The sequence below is a fragment of the Oncorhynchus mykiss genome, chromosome 10 (genome assembly GCF_013265735.2).
Source record: "Oncorhynchus mykiss isolate Arlee chromosome 10, USDA_OmykA_1.1, whole genome shotgun sequence".
Lineage (NCBI taxonomy): Eukaryota > Metazoa > Chordata > Actinopteri > Salmoniformes > Salmonidae > Oncorhynchus > Oncorhynchus mykiss.
Genome location: NC_048574.1, coordinates 69,737,787 through 69,754,942, shown reverse-complemented (window position 1 = coordinate 69,754,942; position 17,156 = coordinate 69,737,787). Strand labels below are relative to the sequence as shown.

Sequence of the window (17,156 nt, the reverse complement as noted above, 5' to 3'; positions counted from 1 at the left end):
ACCCCCCTACACACACACTATACCCCCTACACACACTCTATACCCCCCTACACACACTCTATACTCCCTACACACACACTATACCCCCCTACACACACTCTATACCCCCCTACACACACTCTATACTCCCTACACACACTCTATACCCCCCTACACACACTCTATACCCCCCTACACACACACTATACCCCCTACACACACTCTATACCCCCCTACACACACTCTATACCCCCTACACACATTCTATACCCCCCTACACACACTCTATACTCCCCTACACACACTCTATACCCCCCTACACACACACTATACCCCCTACACACACTCTATACCCCCCTACACACATTCTATACCCCCCTACACACACACTCTATACTCCCTACACACACTCTATACCCCCCTACACACACACTATACCCCCTACACACACTCTATACCCCCCTACACACACTCTATACCCCCCTACACACATTCTATACCCCCCTACACACACACTCTATACCCCCTACACACACTCTATACCCCCCTACACACACTCTATACCCCCTACACACATTCTATACCCCCCTACACACATTCTATACCCCCCTACACACACTCTATACCCCCCTACACACATTCTATACCCCTCTACACACACTCTATACCCCCCTACACACACTCTATACCCCCTACACACATTCTATACCCCCCTACACACATTCTATACCCCCCTACACACACACTCTATACCCCCTACACACACTCTATACCCCCCTACACACACACTCTATACCCCCTACACACACTCTATACCCCCCTACACACACACTCTATACCCCCTACACACAATCTATACCCCCTACACACACTCTATACCCCCCTACACACACACTCTATACCCCCTACACACACTCTATACCCTCTACACACACTCTATACCCCCCTACACACACTCTATACCCCCCTACACACACACTATACCCCCCTACACACACACTATACCCCCCTACTCACACACTATACCCCCCTACACACACTCTATACCCCCCTATACACACTCTATTCCTCCCTACCACATACACTATACCCCCTACACACACACTCTATACCCCCCTACACACACACTATTCCTCCCTACCACACACTCTATACCCCCCTATACACACTCTATACCCCCCCTACACACACTCTATACCCCCCTACACACACACACACACACTACACCCCCCTACACACACTCTATACCCCCCTACACACACACTATACCCCACTACACACACACTATACCCCCCTACACACACACTATACACCTCTACACACACTCTATACCCCCCTACATACACACTATACCCCCTACACACACTATAAGCCCCTACACACACTCTATACCCCCCTACACACACTATTCCCCCCTACACGCACTCTATACCCCCCTACACACACTCTATTCCTCCCTACCACACACACTATACGCCCCTACACACACTCTATACCCCCCTACACACACTCTATACCCCCCTACACACACACTATACCCCCCTACACACACACTCTATACCCCCCTACCACACTCACTATAACCCCCTACCACACACACTATACCCCCCTACACACACACTATACCCCCCTACACACACTCTATTCCTCCCTACCACACACACTATACCCCCCTACACACACACTCTATACCCCCCTACCACACTCACTATAACCCCCTACCACACACTCTATACCCCCATAAACACACTCTATACCCCCCTACACACACTCTATACCCCCCTATACACACTATACTCCACTACACACACTCTATACCCCCCTACACACACTCTATTCCTCCCTACCACACACACTATACCCCCCTATACACACTCTATACCCCCCTACACACACTCTAATCCTCCCTACCACACACACTATACCCCCTATACACACTCTATACCCCCCTACACACACTCTATACTCCCCTACACACACTCTATACCCCCCTACACACACACTATACCCCCCTACAAAAACTCTATACCCCCCTATACACACTCTATTCCTCCCTACCACACACACTATACCCCCTACACACACACTATACCCCCTATACACACTCTATACCCCCCTACACACACACACCATACCCCCCTACCACACACACTATACCCCCCTACACACACACTATACCCCCCTACACACACACACACACTCTATACCCCCCTACACACACATTATACCCCCCTACACACACACACACACCACACAAAGGACATCCAGCCAACTTGACACAACTTTGGGAAGCATTAGAGTCAACATGGGCCAGCATCCCTGTGGAACAGCTTTGGACACCTTGTAGAATACATGCCCTGACGAATTGAGTCTGTTCTGAGGGCAAAGGGGGTGCAACTCACTATTAGGAAGGTGTTTCTAATGTTTGGTAAACTCAGTGAGGTTCAAATGAGAACTGTTGTAAAGCTTTAATAGATCTAGTTTGCACAAGGCCTCTGGTTGCCCTTCAATGTCACTTTGTCCTTTTTGGTTCAGCCGACATGCCATCCCTCCGTCCTCCCTATAAACTCTTACTACCGCCGAATCTCCAGACTAAAGAAGCATCGGCGCATTTAGTCACATTGCATATTTTAGCCGCCATCTGTTCCGCTCAACACTCCCACCACAGGGGCTCCTATCCTCATCTTCCTGTTTCCATATTCCAACAGCATATTGTTCCCATAGCTTCTTTATTTATTTTTAAAGAAAAGACACACACACACACACACACACACACACACACACACACACACACACACACACAGCAGGACCGGAGAGTGCTTCTTGTTCTCAAGGAGGAGCAAGAGAGCAGCTTTCTTTTTTCTCCCCCCAGCAGTTTCTACCAGCCAGTTGTCCTATCAAGTGTAACCTCGGGGTCCTCATAGAGCAATTAAAGGGGCCCCACTGCCCACCTTTTGGTAATGAAGCCCGGTGCAGCCTGGAATCTATAGCCCTTTAGTGTCCCCTAATGGGACGTCATTACAGTCAAAGAAACAGTGTACATGTAAATGAACATACTCATTAGCCAGTGGCGAGAGAAACCTTTGGAGCTCCGTGTGGTGCAGTGTGTGGAGGGATGCTTCCTTATTCCTCTGGTACCCTGATTGGTTTTTTGTCTTTTTATTGTCTTGGTATGTGTGTGTGAGGGGAGAGATGGTATGTGTGTGTGAGGGGAGAGATGGTATGTGTGTGTGAGGGGAGAGATGGTATGTGTGTGTGAGGGGAGAGATGGTGTGTGTGTGTGTGTGTGTGTGTGTGTGTGTGTGTGTGTGTGTATCTGTATGTCTTCACGTAAGGGAAAAGTGAAATGAACATATATAATGTGTTATTGGTATTCACACAGCCGTTGTGCAGCTGTTAATTGAGCACTAGTTGTCTCTGTAATGTGATGCTAAAGCCTGCTGAAGCGCGTAGCCGAACCCCCTGCCTCTCTCTCTCTCTCTCTCTGATTTAATGACTACATCCCCCAGAGTGCACCGGTGCAGCTGTCCAGGTCGTTGTCCCCGGCGAGCAGCGTGGAGTCAGGAAGAGGAGTGGAAAAGAGGATTCATGACCTGGAGGAGCTGCTCAGACTGAAGGTACAAACCTCACTGACCTCTACACTACACACTCTCTCTTTGTCTCTCTCTGTCTCCAACTTTGATGTAATGTCCTTAAAACAAGTCAAAATGAGGCTCAGTAGTGTGTGTGGCCTCCACGTGCCTGTATGACCTCCCTACAACGCCTGGGCATGCTCCTGATGAGGTGGCGGATGGTCTCCTGAGGGATCTCCTCCCAGACCTGGACTAAAGCATCTGCCAACTCCTGGACAGTCTGTGGTGCAACATGGCGTTGGTAGATGGAGCGAGACATGATGTCCCAGATGTGCTCAATTGGATTCAGGTCTGGGGAACGGGCGGGCCAGTCCATAGCATCAATGCCTACCTCTTGCAGGAACTGCTGACACACTCCAGCCACATGAGGTCTTGCATTAGAAGGAACTCAGGGCTAACCGCACCAGCATATGGTCTCACAAGGGGTCTGAGGATCTCATCTCGGTACCTAATGCCAGTCAGGCTACCTCTGGCGAGCACATGGAGGGCTGTGCGGCCCCCCAAAGAAATGACACCCCACACCATGACTGACCCACCGCCAAACCGGTCATGCTGGAGGATGTTGCAGGCAGCAGACTGTTCTCCACGGCGTCTCCAGACTCTGTCACGTCTGTCACGTGCTCAGTGTGAACCTGCTTTCATCTGTGAAGAGCACAGGGCGCCAGTGGCGAATTTGCCAATCTTGGTGTTCTCTGGCAAATGCCAAACGTCCTGCACGTTGTTGGGCTGTAAGCACAACCCCCACCCTCATGGAGTCTGTTTCTGACTGTTTGAGCAGACACATGCACATTTGTGGCCTGCTGGAGGTCATTTTGCAGGGCTCTGGCAGTGCTCCTCCTGCTCCTCCTTGCACAAAGGCGGAGGCAGCGGTCCTGCTGCTGGGTTGTTGCCCTCCTACGGCCTCCTCCACGTCTCCTGATGTACTGGCCTGTCTCCTGGTAGCGCCTCCATGCTCTGGACACTACGCTGACAGACACAGCAAACCTTCTTGCCACAGCTCGCATTGATGTGCCATCCTGGATGAGCTGAACTACCTGAGCCACTTGTGTGGGTTGTAGACTCTGTCTCATGCTACCACTAGAGTGAAAGCACCGCCAGCATTCAAAAGTGACCAAAACATCAGCCAGGAAGCATAGGAACTGAGAAGTGGTCTGTGGTCACCACCTGCAGAACCACTCCTTTATTGGGGGTGTCTTGCTAATTGCCTATAATTTCCACCTGTTGTCTATTCCATTTGCACAACAGCATGTGAAATGTATTGTCAATCAGTGTTGCTTCCTAAGTGGACAGTTTGATTTCACAGAAGTGTGATTGACTTGGAGTTACATTGTGTTGTTTAAGTGTTCCCTTTATTTTTTTGAGCAGTGTATATATATATTTATATATAAATAAATGGTGGGACCTGTTGGCAATAATAATAGTAGTAGTGGAAATGGGATTAACATCAACTACAACAACAACAGTGTCAACATGACTGAGTAGACACATGACATGGTATGAAAAAAAGACAAAACAACAAGATGGGAAATATTATCGACATTACATTGCACTTTTCACTGGCTGTCCCTCAGGTTGTGGCAGGAGGACACATATTTGGCTGCCAAAACTGCACATTTAGGCTTTTCACCCAATAAATATTAGATTTTTTCTTCATATTTTATAGCTTAAATCTTTTTGTTTTGAATTATAATTTTGGGAAAGGAATATTCTCTTTCTTGCTCTCTCTCTCTCTCTCTTGCTCGCTCTCTCTCTCTCTCTCTGTCTGTTTCTCTCGCTGTCTCTCTCTCTTTCTCTCTCTGTCTTTCTCGCTGTCTTGCTCTCTCTGTTTGCCTCTCTCTCTGTTTGTCTGTCTGTCTCTCTCTGTCTCTCTGTCTGTCTGTCTGTCTCTATGTCTGTTTCTCTTTCTGTGTCATTTTCTCTCTCTTTTGAATTCCCTTCTTCCGGTCTCTTTAGTCTTAATTCTGTTTTCTATTCTCTATTTTTCCCCCTGTTCTCTCCCCATTTCCTCTCTCTCTACTCCCTTGTCTCTCCTCTCTCTCCCTCCTCCTAATGCTTTCCAGCACATTGAGTAGTGTGGGTCCAGGTGAGAGGTACCTGTGTTCTGTTTCCTGTGTGTATTGATATGACCTCATTGTCATCATCAGCCCCATTCAGAGACAGACAGGCCGTCATGTGTGAATGTCACTGCTCTGCCGCCAGCCACGACACGCTACTACTGAGAGCTAACGCACCGATAGGACGAGGGAGCGCTGTCACGCATCTGCCTGCGCGGGTCCCTTGCCTCCCATCTCCCATCTCCCCTCAGAGGCCCAGCCAGCCCCCTGGTTCCCCCCTCTCATCAGTGCCTTCTCCTGATGGCTCAATTATGACCGTCTGTAATCACCACTCAGAGAGGTAGTAATGCCTCTGAAAAGGAGATGAAGATGTCACTGGCTGGCTGGCTGGCTGCTGCAGAGTGACTGACTCCCACATGTATGTTCTGACTGACTGCCTCCAGCTTTCAACCACACGTCAGTGTCTGGGTATTGTGTGTCAGACTTGTCTCAACCTGTGACATTCTCAGTCTCGACTCTTAAAAATGATGACGGTCTTTGGTTTTGTAACAACAGAGTATGGCTTTATAGTATTTCAAGACCAGCCGGTGGGTACAGTATCTCTGCAATATGATTGCTGTGTGTTGGAGAGGCCAGCAGGGTGAATTGCTCCTGATAAGAGGTGAGTGGAGGGGATAGCAGACTCTCTCTCTCTGTCTCTCCCTGTGGTCCAGCGTCGGGGAAGGCTGATGGTCTCTAAGGGGCTCAATTGCACCGCTGTTACCGACTGCTTCCTCTCTGACCTTTCCTAACGGTGTGCCACACACTCACACACATACACTGATACATACACACACTGACACACACACACACACACACACTGATACACCCGACCGCTGAGCGTCTGTGTGGGCAATGAAGCAGCAGGAGAGGAGAGGATGCGGCAGGACTTGGACTCTCCCCATAAACCAATCAGCTCCATCGCTCTTTTAACCTTCACACTCTCCTCTGTTCTGCGGTCTCTCTCTCTCTCTCCTTTTTATTTCTCTCTTGTGCTATTATTATTTCTCCCCTCTTATTTCTCTCTTCGTCTCTGTTTTTGCCTCTTTCTCTTCTTCCTTGTCTCTCTTTTCTTTCCTCTCGCTCTCTCAACTTTTCCATTTCAATTCAATTTGCTTTATTGGCATGACGTAACAGTGTACATATTGAAAAAGCTTACTTTGGAGATTTACAATATTAACATAATAAGAATCAAAATGATCAACTTGACAACAGTAACAACAATAACCAAGGGTCAAAATGACCATACATTGAACAATAACCATAAGCATAGAGGACATGTGCAGGTTGATTGGTCTATCAGACACTGTCCCTCATCTTATGGCAGGCAGCAATGTAGTGCGCTGCCAACCCACAGCTCTCTGCGTCCTCCCCCAACAGGACAGGTAGCCTCTCTCATCAGAGAGGTCTTTGAAACCTTGAATAAGGGTTTCAAATTTGGGGAAATAACACACTCTAATTGTTTTATATTTTTTACATTTTGTCAGGAAGTGCAGTTCTGTCTCAGGTTCTGCTGTGGGGCAGTGGTTGCACAGCCTTTCCTCTACAGGGAGACAGATAGCACTGAATTTTGCTTTGTGCTTGTGTTTCCCAATAAGAAATGTAGTTTTGTTTTGACTGTGTTGTAATTTGTTTTATTCTGATTGATTGGATGTTCTGGTCCTGAGGCTTCAGTGTGTTAGTAGAACAGGTTAGTGAACTCAGCCCCAGGGCCAGCTGGATGAGGGGACTGAGGTTTCAGTGTGTTAGTAGAACAGGTTAGTGAACTCAGACCCAGGACCAGCTGGAGGAGGGGACTGAGGTTTCAGTGTGTTAGTAGAACAGGTTAGTGAACTCAGCCCCAGGGCCAGCTGGATGAGGGGACTGAGGCTTCAGTGTGTTAGTAGAACAGGTTAGTCAACTCAGACCCAGGACCAGCTGGATGAGGGGACTGAGGCTTCAGTGTGTTAGTAGAACAGGTTAGTGAACTCAGACCCAGGACCAGCTGGAGGAGGGGACTGAGGCTTCAGTGTGTTAGTAGAACAGGTTAGTAAACTCAGCCGCAGGACCAGCTGGAGGAGGGGACTGAGGCTTCAGTGTGTTAGTAGAACAGATTAGTGAACTCAGCCCCAGGACCAGAGTTTTTATTATTGGTGGATATTGGCCTAATTCTGCCCTGCATGCATTGTTTGTAGTTTTCCTCTGGACATGTATGAGAATCTTACAGAACTCTGCATGCAGGGTTTCAATGGAGTGTTTATCCCATTTGGTGAAATCTTGTTTTGGCATGAAGTGCAATTGGTTCATTGATACATTCAATTAGTTTTAGCCAAATTTTAATAGGTATTTCAATTTGAATTAGTTTTTTAATGGTGTAGAATGGCCTACGTGCTTTCTCTCTCAGTTCATTCACTGCCTCATTAAGGTGTCCAGTTGAGCTTATTTTTAATAAGTAATTGTAGTGTGTGCAGTACTCTATATATTTTGTACCTATTGAGAACTTTGGTCTAATTCCCTGAGATCTGGATCTTCTCTGGAAAATCCTCTTTCTCTCTCTGTCTCTCTCTCTGTCTGTCTCTGTCTCTCTCGGTCTGTTTCTCTCGCTCTCTCTCTCTCTGTCTTTCTGTCTCTCTCTCTCTGTCTCTCTCAATGTCTGTCTGTCTGTCTGTCTGTCTGTCTGTCTGTCTGTCTGTCTGTCTGTCTGTCTGTCTGTCTGTCTGTCTCTCTGTCTCTCTGTCTCTCTGTCTCTCTGTCTCTCTGTCTCTCTGTCTCTCTGTCTCTCTCTCTTTGTCTCTCTCTGTCTCTCGATGTCTGTCTCTATCTCTCTGCCTCTCTCTGTCTCTCGATGTCTGTCTGTCTCTATCTCTCTGCCTCTCTCTCTCTGTCTCTCTGTCTCTCTCTCGGTCTCTCTCTCTCTCTCTCTCGGTCTCTCTCTCTCTGTCTCTCTCTCTCTCTCTCTCTCTCTCGGTCTCTGTCTCTTTCTCTCTCTGTCTCTCCTCTCTCTCTCTCTCTCGGTCTCTCTCTCTCTCTCTCTGTCTCTCTCTCTGTCTCTCTCTCTCTCTCTCTCTCTCTCTCTCTCTCGATGTCTCTCTCTGTCTCTCGATGTCTGTCTGTCTCTATCTCTCTGCCTCTCTCTGTCTCTCGATGTCTGTCTGTCTCTATCTCTCTGCCTCTCTCTCTCTGTCTCTCTGTCTCTCGATGTCTGTCTGTCTCTATCTCTCTGCCTCTCTCTCTCTCTCGGTCTCTCTCTCTCTCGGTCTCTCTCTCTGTCTCTCTCTCTCTCTCTCGGTCTCTGTCTCTTTCTCTCTCTGTCTCTCCTCTCTCTCTGTCTGTCTCTCTCTCTCTCTCTCTCTCTCTCTCTCTCGGTCTCTCTCTCTCTCTCTGTCTCTCTCTCTCTCTCTCGGTCTCTGTCTCTTTCTCTCTCTGTCTCTCCTCTCTCTCTGTCTGTCTCTCTCTCTCTCTCTCTCTCTCTCTCGGTCTCTCTCTCTCTCTCTGTCTCTCTCTCTGTCTCTCTCTCTCTCTCTCTCGATGTCTCTCTCTCTCTCTTGATGTCTCTCTCTCTCTCTTCCCCCCATCCACTAGAGATATATGGAGGTCATGTCTCTTTACTCAGCCAGGGATATTAGCAGTTATTTTGGTGTCAGGTCTAAAGTGTCCCTATTACATCACATACTAGACAGACACTCAGCCTGATGCTAATGGCTCATGATACGCATGGCTGTGTTATTTAATGGTTCCATTTACATGTCTGTAGTGCGGACTGAGGGGCGTTTAACAGAGTTGTGTGTGTGTGTTTTTGGTTTTACTGTCCCTGTGGGGACCAGAAGTCCTCACAAAGATAGTAAAACAAAGAAAACTTGCACAAGTAGGGCCATTTCGCCAGTCCCCACAAGGAAAAAGGCTGGTTTAGTCTTAGGGGTTAGGTTTAGGGTTAGGAGTTAGGTTTAGGAATAGAGGTTAGGTTTAGGGTTACAGTTAGGGTTAGGAGTTAGGTTTAGGGTTACAGTTAGGGTTAGGAGTTAGGTTTAGGAATAGAGGTTAGGTTTAGGGTTACAGTAAGGGTTAGGAGTTAGGTTTAGGAATAGGGGTTAGGTTTAGGGTTACATTTAGGGTTAGGAGTTAGGTTTAGGAATAGGGGGTTAGGTTTAGGGTTACAGTTAAGGTTAGGAGTTAGGTTTAGGAATAGGGGGTTAGGTTTAGGGTTACAGTTAGGGTTAGGAATAGGGGTTAGGTTTAGGGTTACAGTTAGGGTTAGGAGTTAGGTTTAGGAATAGGGGGTTAGGTTTAGGGTTAGGGGGTTAGGTTTAGGGTTACAGTTAGGGTTAGGAGTTAGGTTTAGGAATAGGGGTTAGGTTTAGGGTTACAGTTAGGGTTAGGAGTTAGGTTTAGGAATAGGGGGTTAGGTTTAGGGTTACAGTTAGGGTTAGGAGTTAGGTTTAGGAATAGGGGTTAGGTTTAGGGTTACAGTTAGGGTTAGGAGTTAGGTTTAGGAATAGGGGGTTAGGTTTAGGGTTACAGTTAGGGTTAGGAGTTAGGTTTAGGGTTACAGTTAGGGTTAGGAGTTAGGTTTAGGGTTAGGAGTTAGGTTTAGGAATAGGGGGTTCGGTTTAGGGTTACAGTTAGGGTTAGGAGTTAGGTTTAGGAATAGGGGGTTAGGTTTAGGGTTACAGTTAGGGTTAGGAGTTAGGTTTAGGAATAGGGGGTTAGGTTTAGGGTTACAGTTAGGGTTAGGTTTAGGGGAAATAGGATTTTGAATGGGAATGAATTGTTTAGTCCCCACAAAGATAGTAAAACAAACGTGCGCCCAGTGGATGTCACTGACCCCATTATATTGGGAACACAATTTATACTGTGTCCCCAGTGTGATTATATCAGTTAAATGCTGAATTGGACTGAACAGTAGGGGATCCTAACAAACCGTTTTTATTATTTTTATTTTTTTTGTACAAACGTGCCACTTCCAAGACAAGTAAACAACAGCACTGTCTCTCTCTGAGGTCTGAGAGACACCAAATTATTTTTCAGCTTGAGAACATACATGCTGGATGATTAGGGTCTGGGACCAGTGTACCCAGAGCAGGCTGTGTGTTGTGTTGTGGAGTATTGATTGCTGGTGGTGGGGTTGAAGTGTGATCTGTGATGACCAGGGTTGGGGCCGGGGCCCAGTGGGAGCTCTAAGGGGCCTGGGAAGCAATGATGTGGCTAATGCCCTGCCACTCCGACCAGAGCCCCTCTGCAATCAATCAGTCAGGACTCTCTCTCTCTGTGTGTGTGTCTGGTTCTCTCTCTCCTTTCATTAGAGGCAGAAACCCAGGCTGCGTTTGTTTGGGGGCTTTGTGTTGTAAAAGCAGCCCGTGTAACGGATGTCCTCTGTGAATATCTCTCACCAGTACACAAAAATCCATACTTGTCACATCGGTGGAGTGTGAGAGAAAGTGTGTGTGTGTGTGTCTGTCTCTGAGTGTGTGTGTGTGTGTGTGTGTGTGTCTGTCTCTGAGTGTGTGTGTGTGTCTGTCTCTGAGTGTGTGTGTCTGTCTCTGAGTGTGTGTGTGTGTGTGTGTGTGTGTGTGTGCGTCCATGTGTGTGCTGCCGCTCTCGCTCCTCTCTGTTCTCTTTGTCCTTGTTAATAATAACAGGGTTCAGAGCTCACATTTCCCTCTCTGCAGGGCAGCCGTGTCATATCAGCAGTAAACAAGCTCTTCCCTTCAAAAGGCGCTCGACGAGAAGTCTCCCCAGCCCTGCCTGGCCACTCAAGCAGAAACCTGCTCTGCTCCCTTTCTCCTTCTCTCTCTCTCTTATTCTTTCTCTCTTTCTGTCTCTCTCATCTTTCCTCCTCTTCTCCCTCCCGAGCCCGAGCCTGCCTGTTTTAAAGTGTTTTCTTCTTCCACTCTGTTAAGGTCAGAGTAGCAGAGGCGTTCCTGTCAGGAACATCTAGATGTTCTCCTCCTTCTCTCCCCTGAAAGTCCCACGTTGTAATCTTTTCTTTTTTTAAATTGTCAGTCATTGCCGCCCCAATTGGGTGGTGACCCCAGTCAATGACCAGTACCCCGCTGAGGGGAGAGGGGGTGGAGGAGGGGGGAGGGTAGTGTGAAGAAGGTTCAAAGTGCTCTCTCTCCCGGTTGACTTGACCATATTAATGCTGTACCTGTAACGAACCTCGGATGCTGGAGGAACACTTGTCAGAGAGAAGGAGAGGAACTGCAATGTCAGAGAGAGGTGATGCTTCCTCAGTAATGGAGCACATATTTGTTATAGCTACATGTTACAGTAACAAGAGTTATATCTGACCTGAGGGGTGTACAGCAGTGGAGGCTGGTGGGACGAGCTATAGGAGGACTCATTGTAATGGCTGGAAAGGAATGAAGGGGCCAGTGTCAAAAGATGTTTCCTTGTGTTTGATATCGTTCCATTTATTCCATACCAGCCATTACAATGATCCCATCCTCCTATAGCTCCTCCCGCCAGCCTCCACTGGTGTACAGTTCCGTACTAGACTGACACTGTCAGTAATGAAATTATTTACACTGTTTCTAGGTCCATTTTCTATCTTTTGGAAATACACTGCTCGCAATGTAAGATTTAAGTCATTCTATCATTTCAGATAGATTTGTCATCACTCCCAACCCCCGACCGGTTTCACATTTCAGTGACATCATTTGATTTCCCTGTGCAGTGCATGTGTGAAGTGGCCACATTGTGTAACGTAACCTCCTGTATGTCTCTGGCCGGCAGACGGTCGAGAACGAGGAGCTGCGGAGGGCCCATGAGAAACGCCACGAGCGCCTGCGTCTCGTCCAGACCAACTACCGGACGGTCAAAGACCAGCTCCGAGAGGTGGAGGACGCACAGGGCCTGTGAGTACCCTACTAGAAGTAGAATTCAATATTCTACTCTACTAGAATTCTATTTCTATGGTACCACTTCCACCCAGAGGCAGACCGACGTTCTGGTATAGAGTGGAAGGTGACACCTCCACCCAGCCGCAGACCGATGTTCTGGTATAGAGTGGCAGGTGACACACTTCCCCACCAGCGGCAGACCGACGTTCTGGTATAGAGTGGTAGATGACACACTTCCCCCCAGAGGCAGACCGACGTTCTGGTGTAGAGTGGCAGGTGACACACTTCTACCCAGAGGCAGACCGACGTTCTGGTATAGAGTGGCAGGTGACACCTCCACCCAGCCGCAGACCGACGTTCTGGTATAGAGTGGCAGATGACACACTTCTACCCAGAGGCAGACTGACGTTCTGGTATAGAGGGGCAGGTGACACCTCCACCCAGCCTCAGACCGACGTTCTGGTATAGAGTGGCAGGTGACACTTCCACACAGCCTCAGACCGACGTTCTGGTATAGAGTGGCAGGTGACACACTTCCACCCAGAGGCAGACCGACGTTCTGGTATAGAGTGGCAGGTGACACACTTCCCCCAGCGGCAGACCGACGTTCTGGTATAGAGTGGCAGGTGACACTTCCACCCAGCCGCAGACCGACGTTCTGGTATAGAGTGGCAGGTGACACACTTCCACCCAGAGGCAGACCGACGTTCTGGTATAGAGTGGCAGGTGACACACTTCTACCCAGAGGCAGACCGACGTTCTGATATAGAGTGGCAGGTGACACCTCCACCCAGCGGCAGACCGCCGTTCTGGTATAGAGTGGCAGGTGACACACTTCCCCCCCAGCGGCAGACCGACGTTCTGGTATAGAGTGGCAGGTGACACACTTCTCCCCAGCGGCAGACTGACGTTCTGGTATAGAGTGGCAGGTGACACTTCCACCCAGCGGCAGACCGACGTTCTGGTATAGAGTGGCAGGTGACACACTTCCACCCAGAGGCAGACTGACGTTCTGGTATAGAGTGGCAGGTGACACCTCCACCCAGCCTCAGACCGACGTTCTGGTATAGAGTGGCAGGTGACACACTTCTACCCTGAGGCAGACCGACGTTCTGGTATAGAGTGGCAGGTGACACACTTCCACCCAGCGGCAGACCGACGTTCTGGTATAGAGTGGCAGGTGACACACTTCCCCCCCCAGAGGCAGACCGACGTTCTGGTATAGAGTGGCAGGTGACACACTTCCACCCAGTGGCAGATCGACGTTCTGGTATAGAGTGGCAGGTGACACACTTCCACCCAGAGGCAGACCGACGTTCTGGTATAGAGTGGCAGGTGACACACTTCCCCCCCAGAGGCAGACCGACGTTCTGGTATAGAGTGGCAGGTGACACACTTCCACCCAGAGGCAGACCGACGTTCTGGTATAGAGTGGCAGGTGACACACTTCCACCCAGCGGCAGACCGACGTTCTGGTATAGAGTGGCAGGTGACACACTTCCACCCAGCGGCAGACCGACGTTCTGGTATAGAGTGGCAGGTGACACTTCCCACCCAGCGGCAGACCGACGTTCTGGTGTAGAGTGGCAGGTGACACACTTCCACCCAGCGGCAAACCGACGTTCTGGTGTAGAGTGGCAGGTGACACTTCCACCCAGCGGCAGACCGACGTTCTGGTATAGAGTGGCAGGTGACACACTTCCACCCAGCGGCAGACCGACGTTCTGGTATAGAGTGGCAGGTGACACTTCCACCCAGAGGCAGACAGACGTTCTGGTGTAGAGTGGCAGGTGACACTTCCACCCAGCGGCAGACCGACGTTCTGGTATAGAGTGGCAGGTGACACACTTCCACACAGTGGTGCCGACCACAGACGTGCTCTGTCTTTTCACATTATTCCAGGAACTATTAGGTATGTGTAACCAAGCCAGCACAGACTTTTTTAAATCCTGGATTTTATCAGCTCAAACCATGTCGCAATCCGTTCCCTTTAGCCTGGAGTTAATATGAACTTGCCTTGGGGAGTGTTTAAAGGCACGTAACTCCTCTTTCTTTAGTTAAGCCCTTCTGAACCCTCTGGAACACATCAGAACCCAACTGAAACTCTCTCAAATACTCCCATGACCTTTACTCTTTATGTTACATGTCATCACCTGACCTACTGTGTGGAGGATTACACCTTTACCTTTGAAAAAGCTTCACGGGTTTTAAGAGAATCAATTTCGCTGCTTAGCGTTTGAGTCGCTGTGCGTGTCTTTGTTTCTCTCTGTCTCTCTCTCTCCTTCTTCCCCTGGCATCAATTAGGACTTGAGGGCAGGAGGCTGAAGGTGTCCGTTATAGAGGGGACAGGGTGTCTGAGAAACTCCTGGGGAGGGACGGGGGACGAGGTGGAGAGGGGGTGATTTCCTCTTCCGATCCCCTTGGTTTGATCTAGATTAAAACCACAGGCTTTTCACACAAAGAGGGCAACGTGGCGGCAAATGTCATTAACGTGACACACACACGTTCTCCCTCTTTCTGACTTCCTCCCCCAAAGCTTCAGGCAGCGAGGAGAACCTTTTAAAACACTAACTAATGGAAGCGTATGTGGGGTTGGTATCCACACGGGACTGACGTGTTGACCCTGTCAGCTGTTTTCTCCCCGGGTTAATTAAAGAAAACAGCGGCTGCAACGTGAGGCCGTGTGAAAGTAGAGCGCGCGGGTATTCACCATCCACCACCTCCCCGCCGTTCGGCGAGGAGCAGCTCAGCGCAGCACGGAACAAAGACAGGCAGACAGAGACAGCGTGTGACAGACAGAGAGAACGAAGAGAGCATCACTTGGAAACAACACCATTTGTGCCCGTCTGTACATTTTAGCAGGTTATCAAGAAAGTGTGGTGTGTGTGGTTGTCTCCTTGTTGTTGGAGGATCTTGATGAAAACGAGGGCACACTTTGCTAGCAGGAAAAAAATCTGTCTGATATTTTTCTCAGTTTGTAACCTCTTGTGGCAATAAGTCATATTAAAAAGGTACCATTTTAAACATTATAAAGCAGTTTTGTTGCAAACAGGGAATTGGTGACTCATAAGACACAATCAACCAGTACGCCATCAGACTGACCTGTCACCTGCATATTGGCATCATCATTTGACAGGAGACATAATTGACACGATATGCAGCTTTGCCCTTTTCATCCTCAGCCTTTGATGGCGCCACCCAGGCAGCCCCTCAGCCTTATGATCGTTGGCATTCACTTGGATGGGTTAACCCCTCATATCCATCCTTAAATAGTCCCAAACCCAGTGGGGGTAATGCCAGTCTGAACGGGGAGACAATGGAGAAACCACTTAAACACTACCCCTGTTAGAGCCGTGGAATCAGGCCTAACAAGTCAGGGGGGAAAACGTCGACTCTCATTGCATTTTGGGCTTGTTAGGGATTTCCCAGTTGCCTCCACGCTGTGTTGATTGTTTTCTGGGAAAGTGGTGGGGGTGGGGAGGGGCTTATTTTATGCCCTCCCTTTGTGTGTTAGACTGAAAAGGGGGGGGGGGGGGGGGGGGGGTGTAAACTGTTCTGAAGACCACCTCTACCTGCCTCTTATTCTGTAGTCTGGAGTTTAAATTGAATAGACCACCTCCTCCCCCCATTATGACAGGTGAAACCATTAGCATTAGTAGCATTAGTTTGTGCTTCCTCTTCAGCATGTTGCTGCTGCCACGATCACACTCATCTTGTTTCTCTCTCCGGGAGACTGACTTATTGAGTGACTCAGTTATTATTGGTGCTCTATGGGTCTGGGTTGATGTGCAGTGGCTGTTTCCCAAATGGCACCCTATTCCCTATAGTTCAGGCTCTGGTTAAAAGTAGTGCACTATTTTGAGAATATCGTTCCATTTCAGACAGCCAGTGTGTGTGGGTGGTGTGGACACTGGAACAGGAAGTAGGAAGTAGGGTAACTACCAGCGAATCAGAGCACAGCTGCAGGCCCTGGACTCTCTCTATCCTCATCAGCATGCAGCCGACACATGGCCGGGCTGGGCCGCTCCGGAGAAACAGCACTGTCATTCATGATTACCACCAGACGCGCCCAAACAGAATAAAAGAGCAGAAAAAACCCAACTTCTTATTTATATTAGAGAGAAGAAAGTTTTAATCAGACTGGGATGATGGGATGAGTAAATAAATGAAAGGTTATTAAAACGTCTGCAGTCTGATCAAAGTTGTGCCCGTAAACAGATTCCCCTCCAATTAAAAGCAATTAGCCGGAGAGTCTTCTCTGTGAATAAAGTGCTCTCCCATTTCTGTTTCCTCGCTGCTTAATAACGGAAACTAGTTGACTGCTGGGGGGAAGCACTGAGGGCTGGACTGGTGCTGGATCCAAAATGGACTCCTAGTCGCTGCCTCCTTGGCACTCCCTGAAGATCTAAACGCTCCTCTCGGCCTATCAGAAGACAGTGTGAATCATTTACATATTTACCCTTTAGTCTTTTAGCAGATGCTCTTATCCAGAGCAGCTTACAGGAGTGATTAAGGTTAAGTGCATTGCTCAAGGGCACATCGACAGATTTTTCACCTAGTTGGCTCGAGGATTCGAACCAGCAACCTTTCTGTTACTGGCCCAACGCTCTTACGCAATTACAATATTGCTTAAA

General features: G+C 48.7%; 1 protein-coding gene across 4 annotated transcripts in view; it reads left to right on the top strand.

Moving 5' to 3' along the window:
• Positions 1-17,156, top strand: part of cntln (centlein, centrosomal protein) — a 138,263-nt gene that overhangs the window by 36,305 nt on the left and 84,802 nt on the right. For all 4 annotated transcript variants that reach the window (XM_036933761.1, XM_036933763.1, XM_036933764.1 and 1 more), the window contains 2 exons: positions 3,489-3,596; positions 12,416-12,537. In XM_036933761.1, the coding sequence (XP_036789656.1) occupies positions 3,489-3,596; positions 12,416-12,537 (230 nt within the window). The remainder of the gene's footprint in view (positions 1-3,488; positions 3,597-12,415; positions 12,538-17,156) is intronic.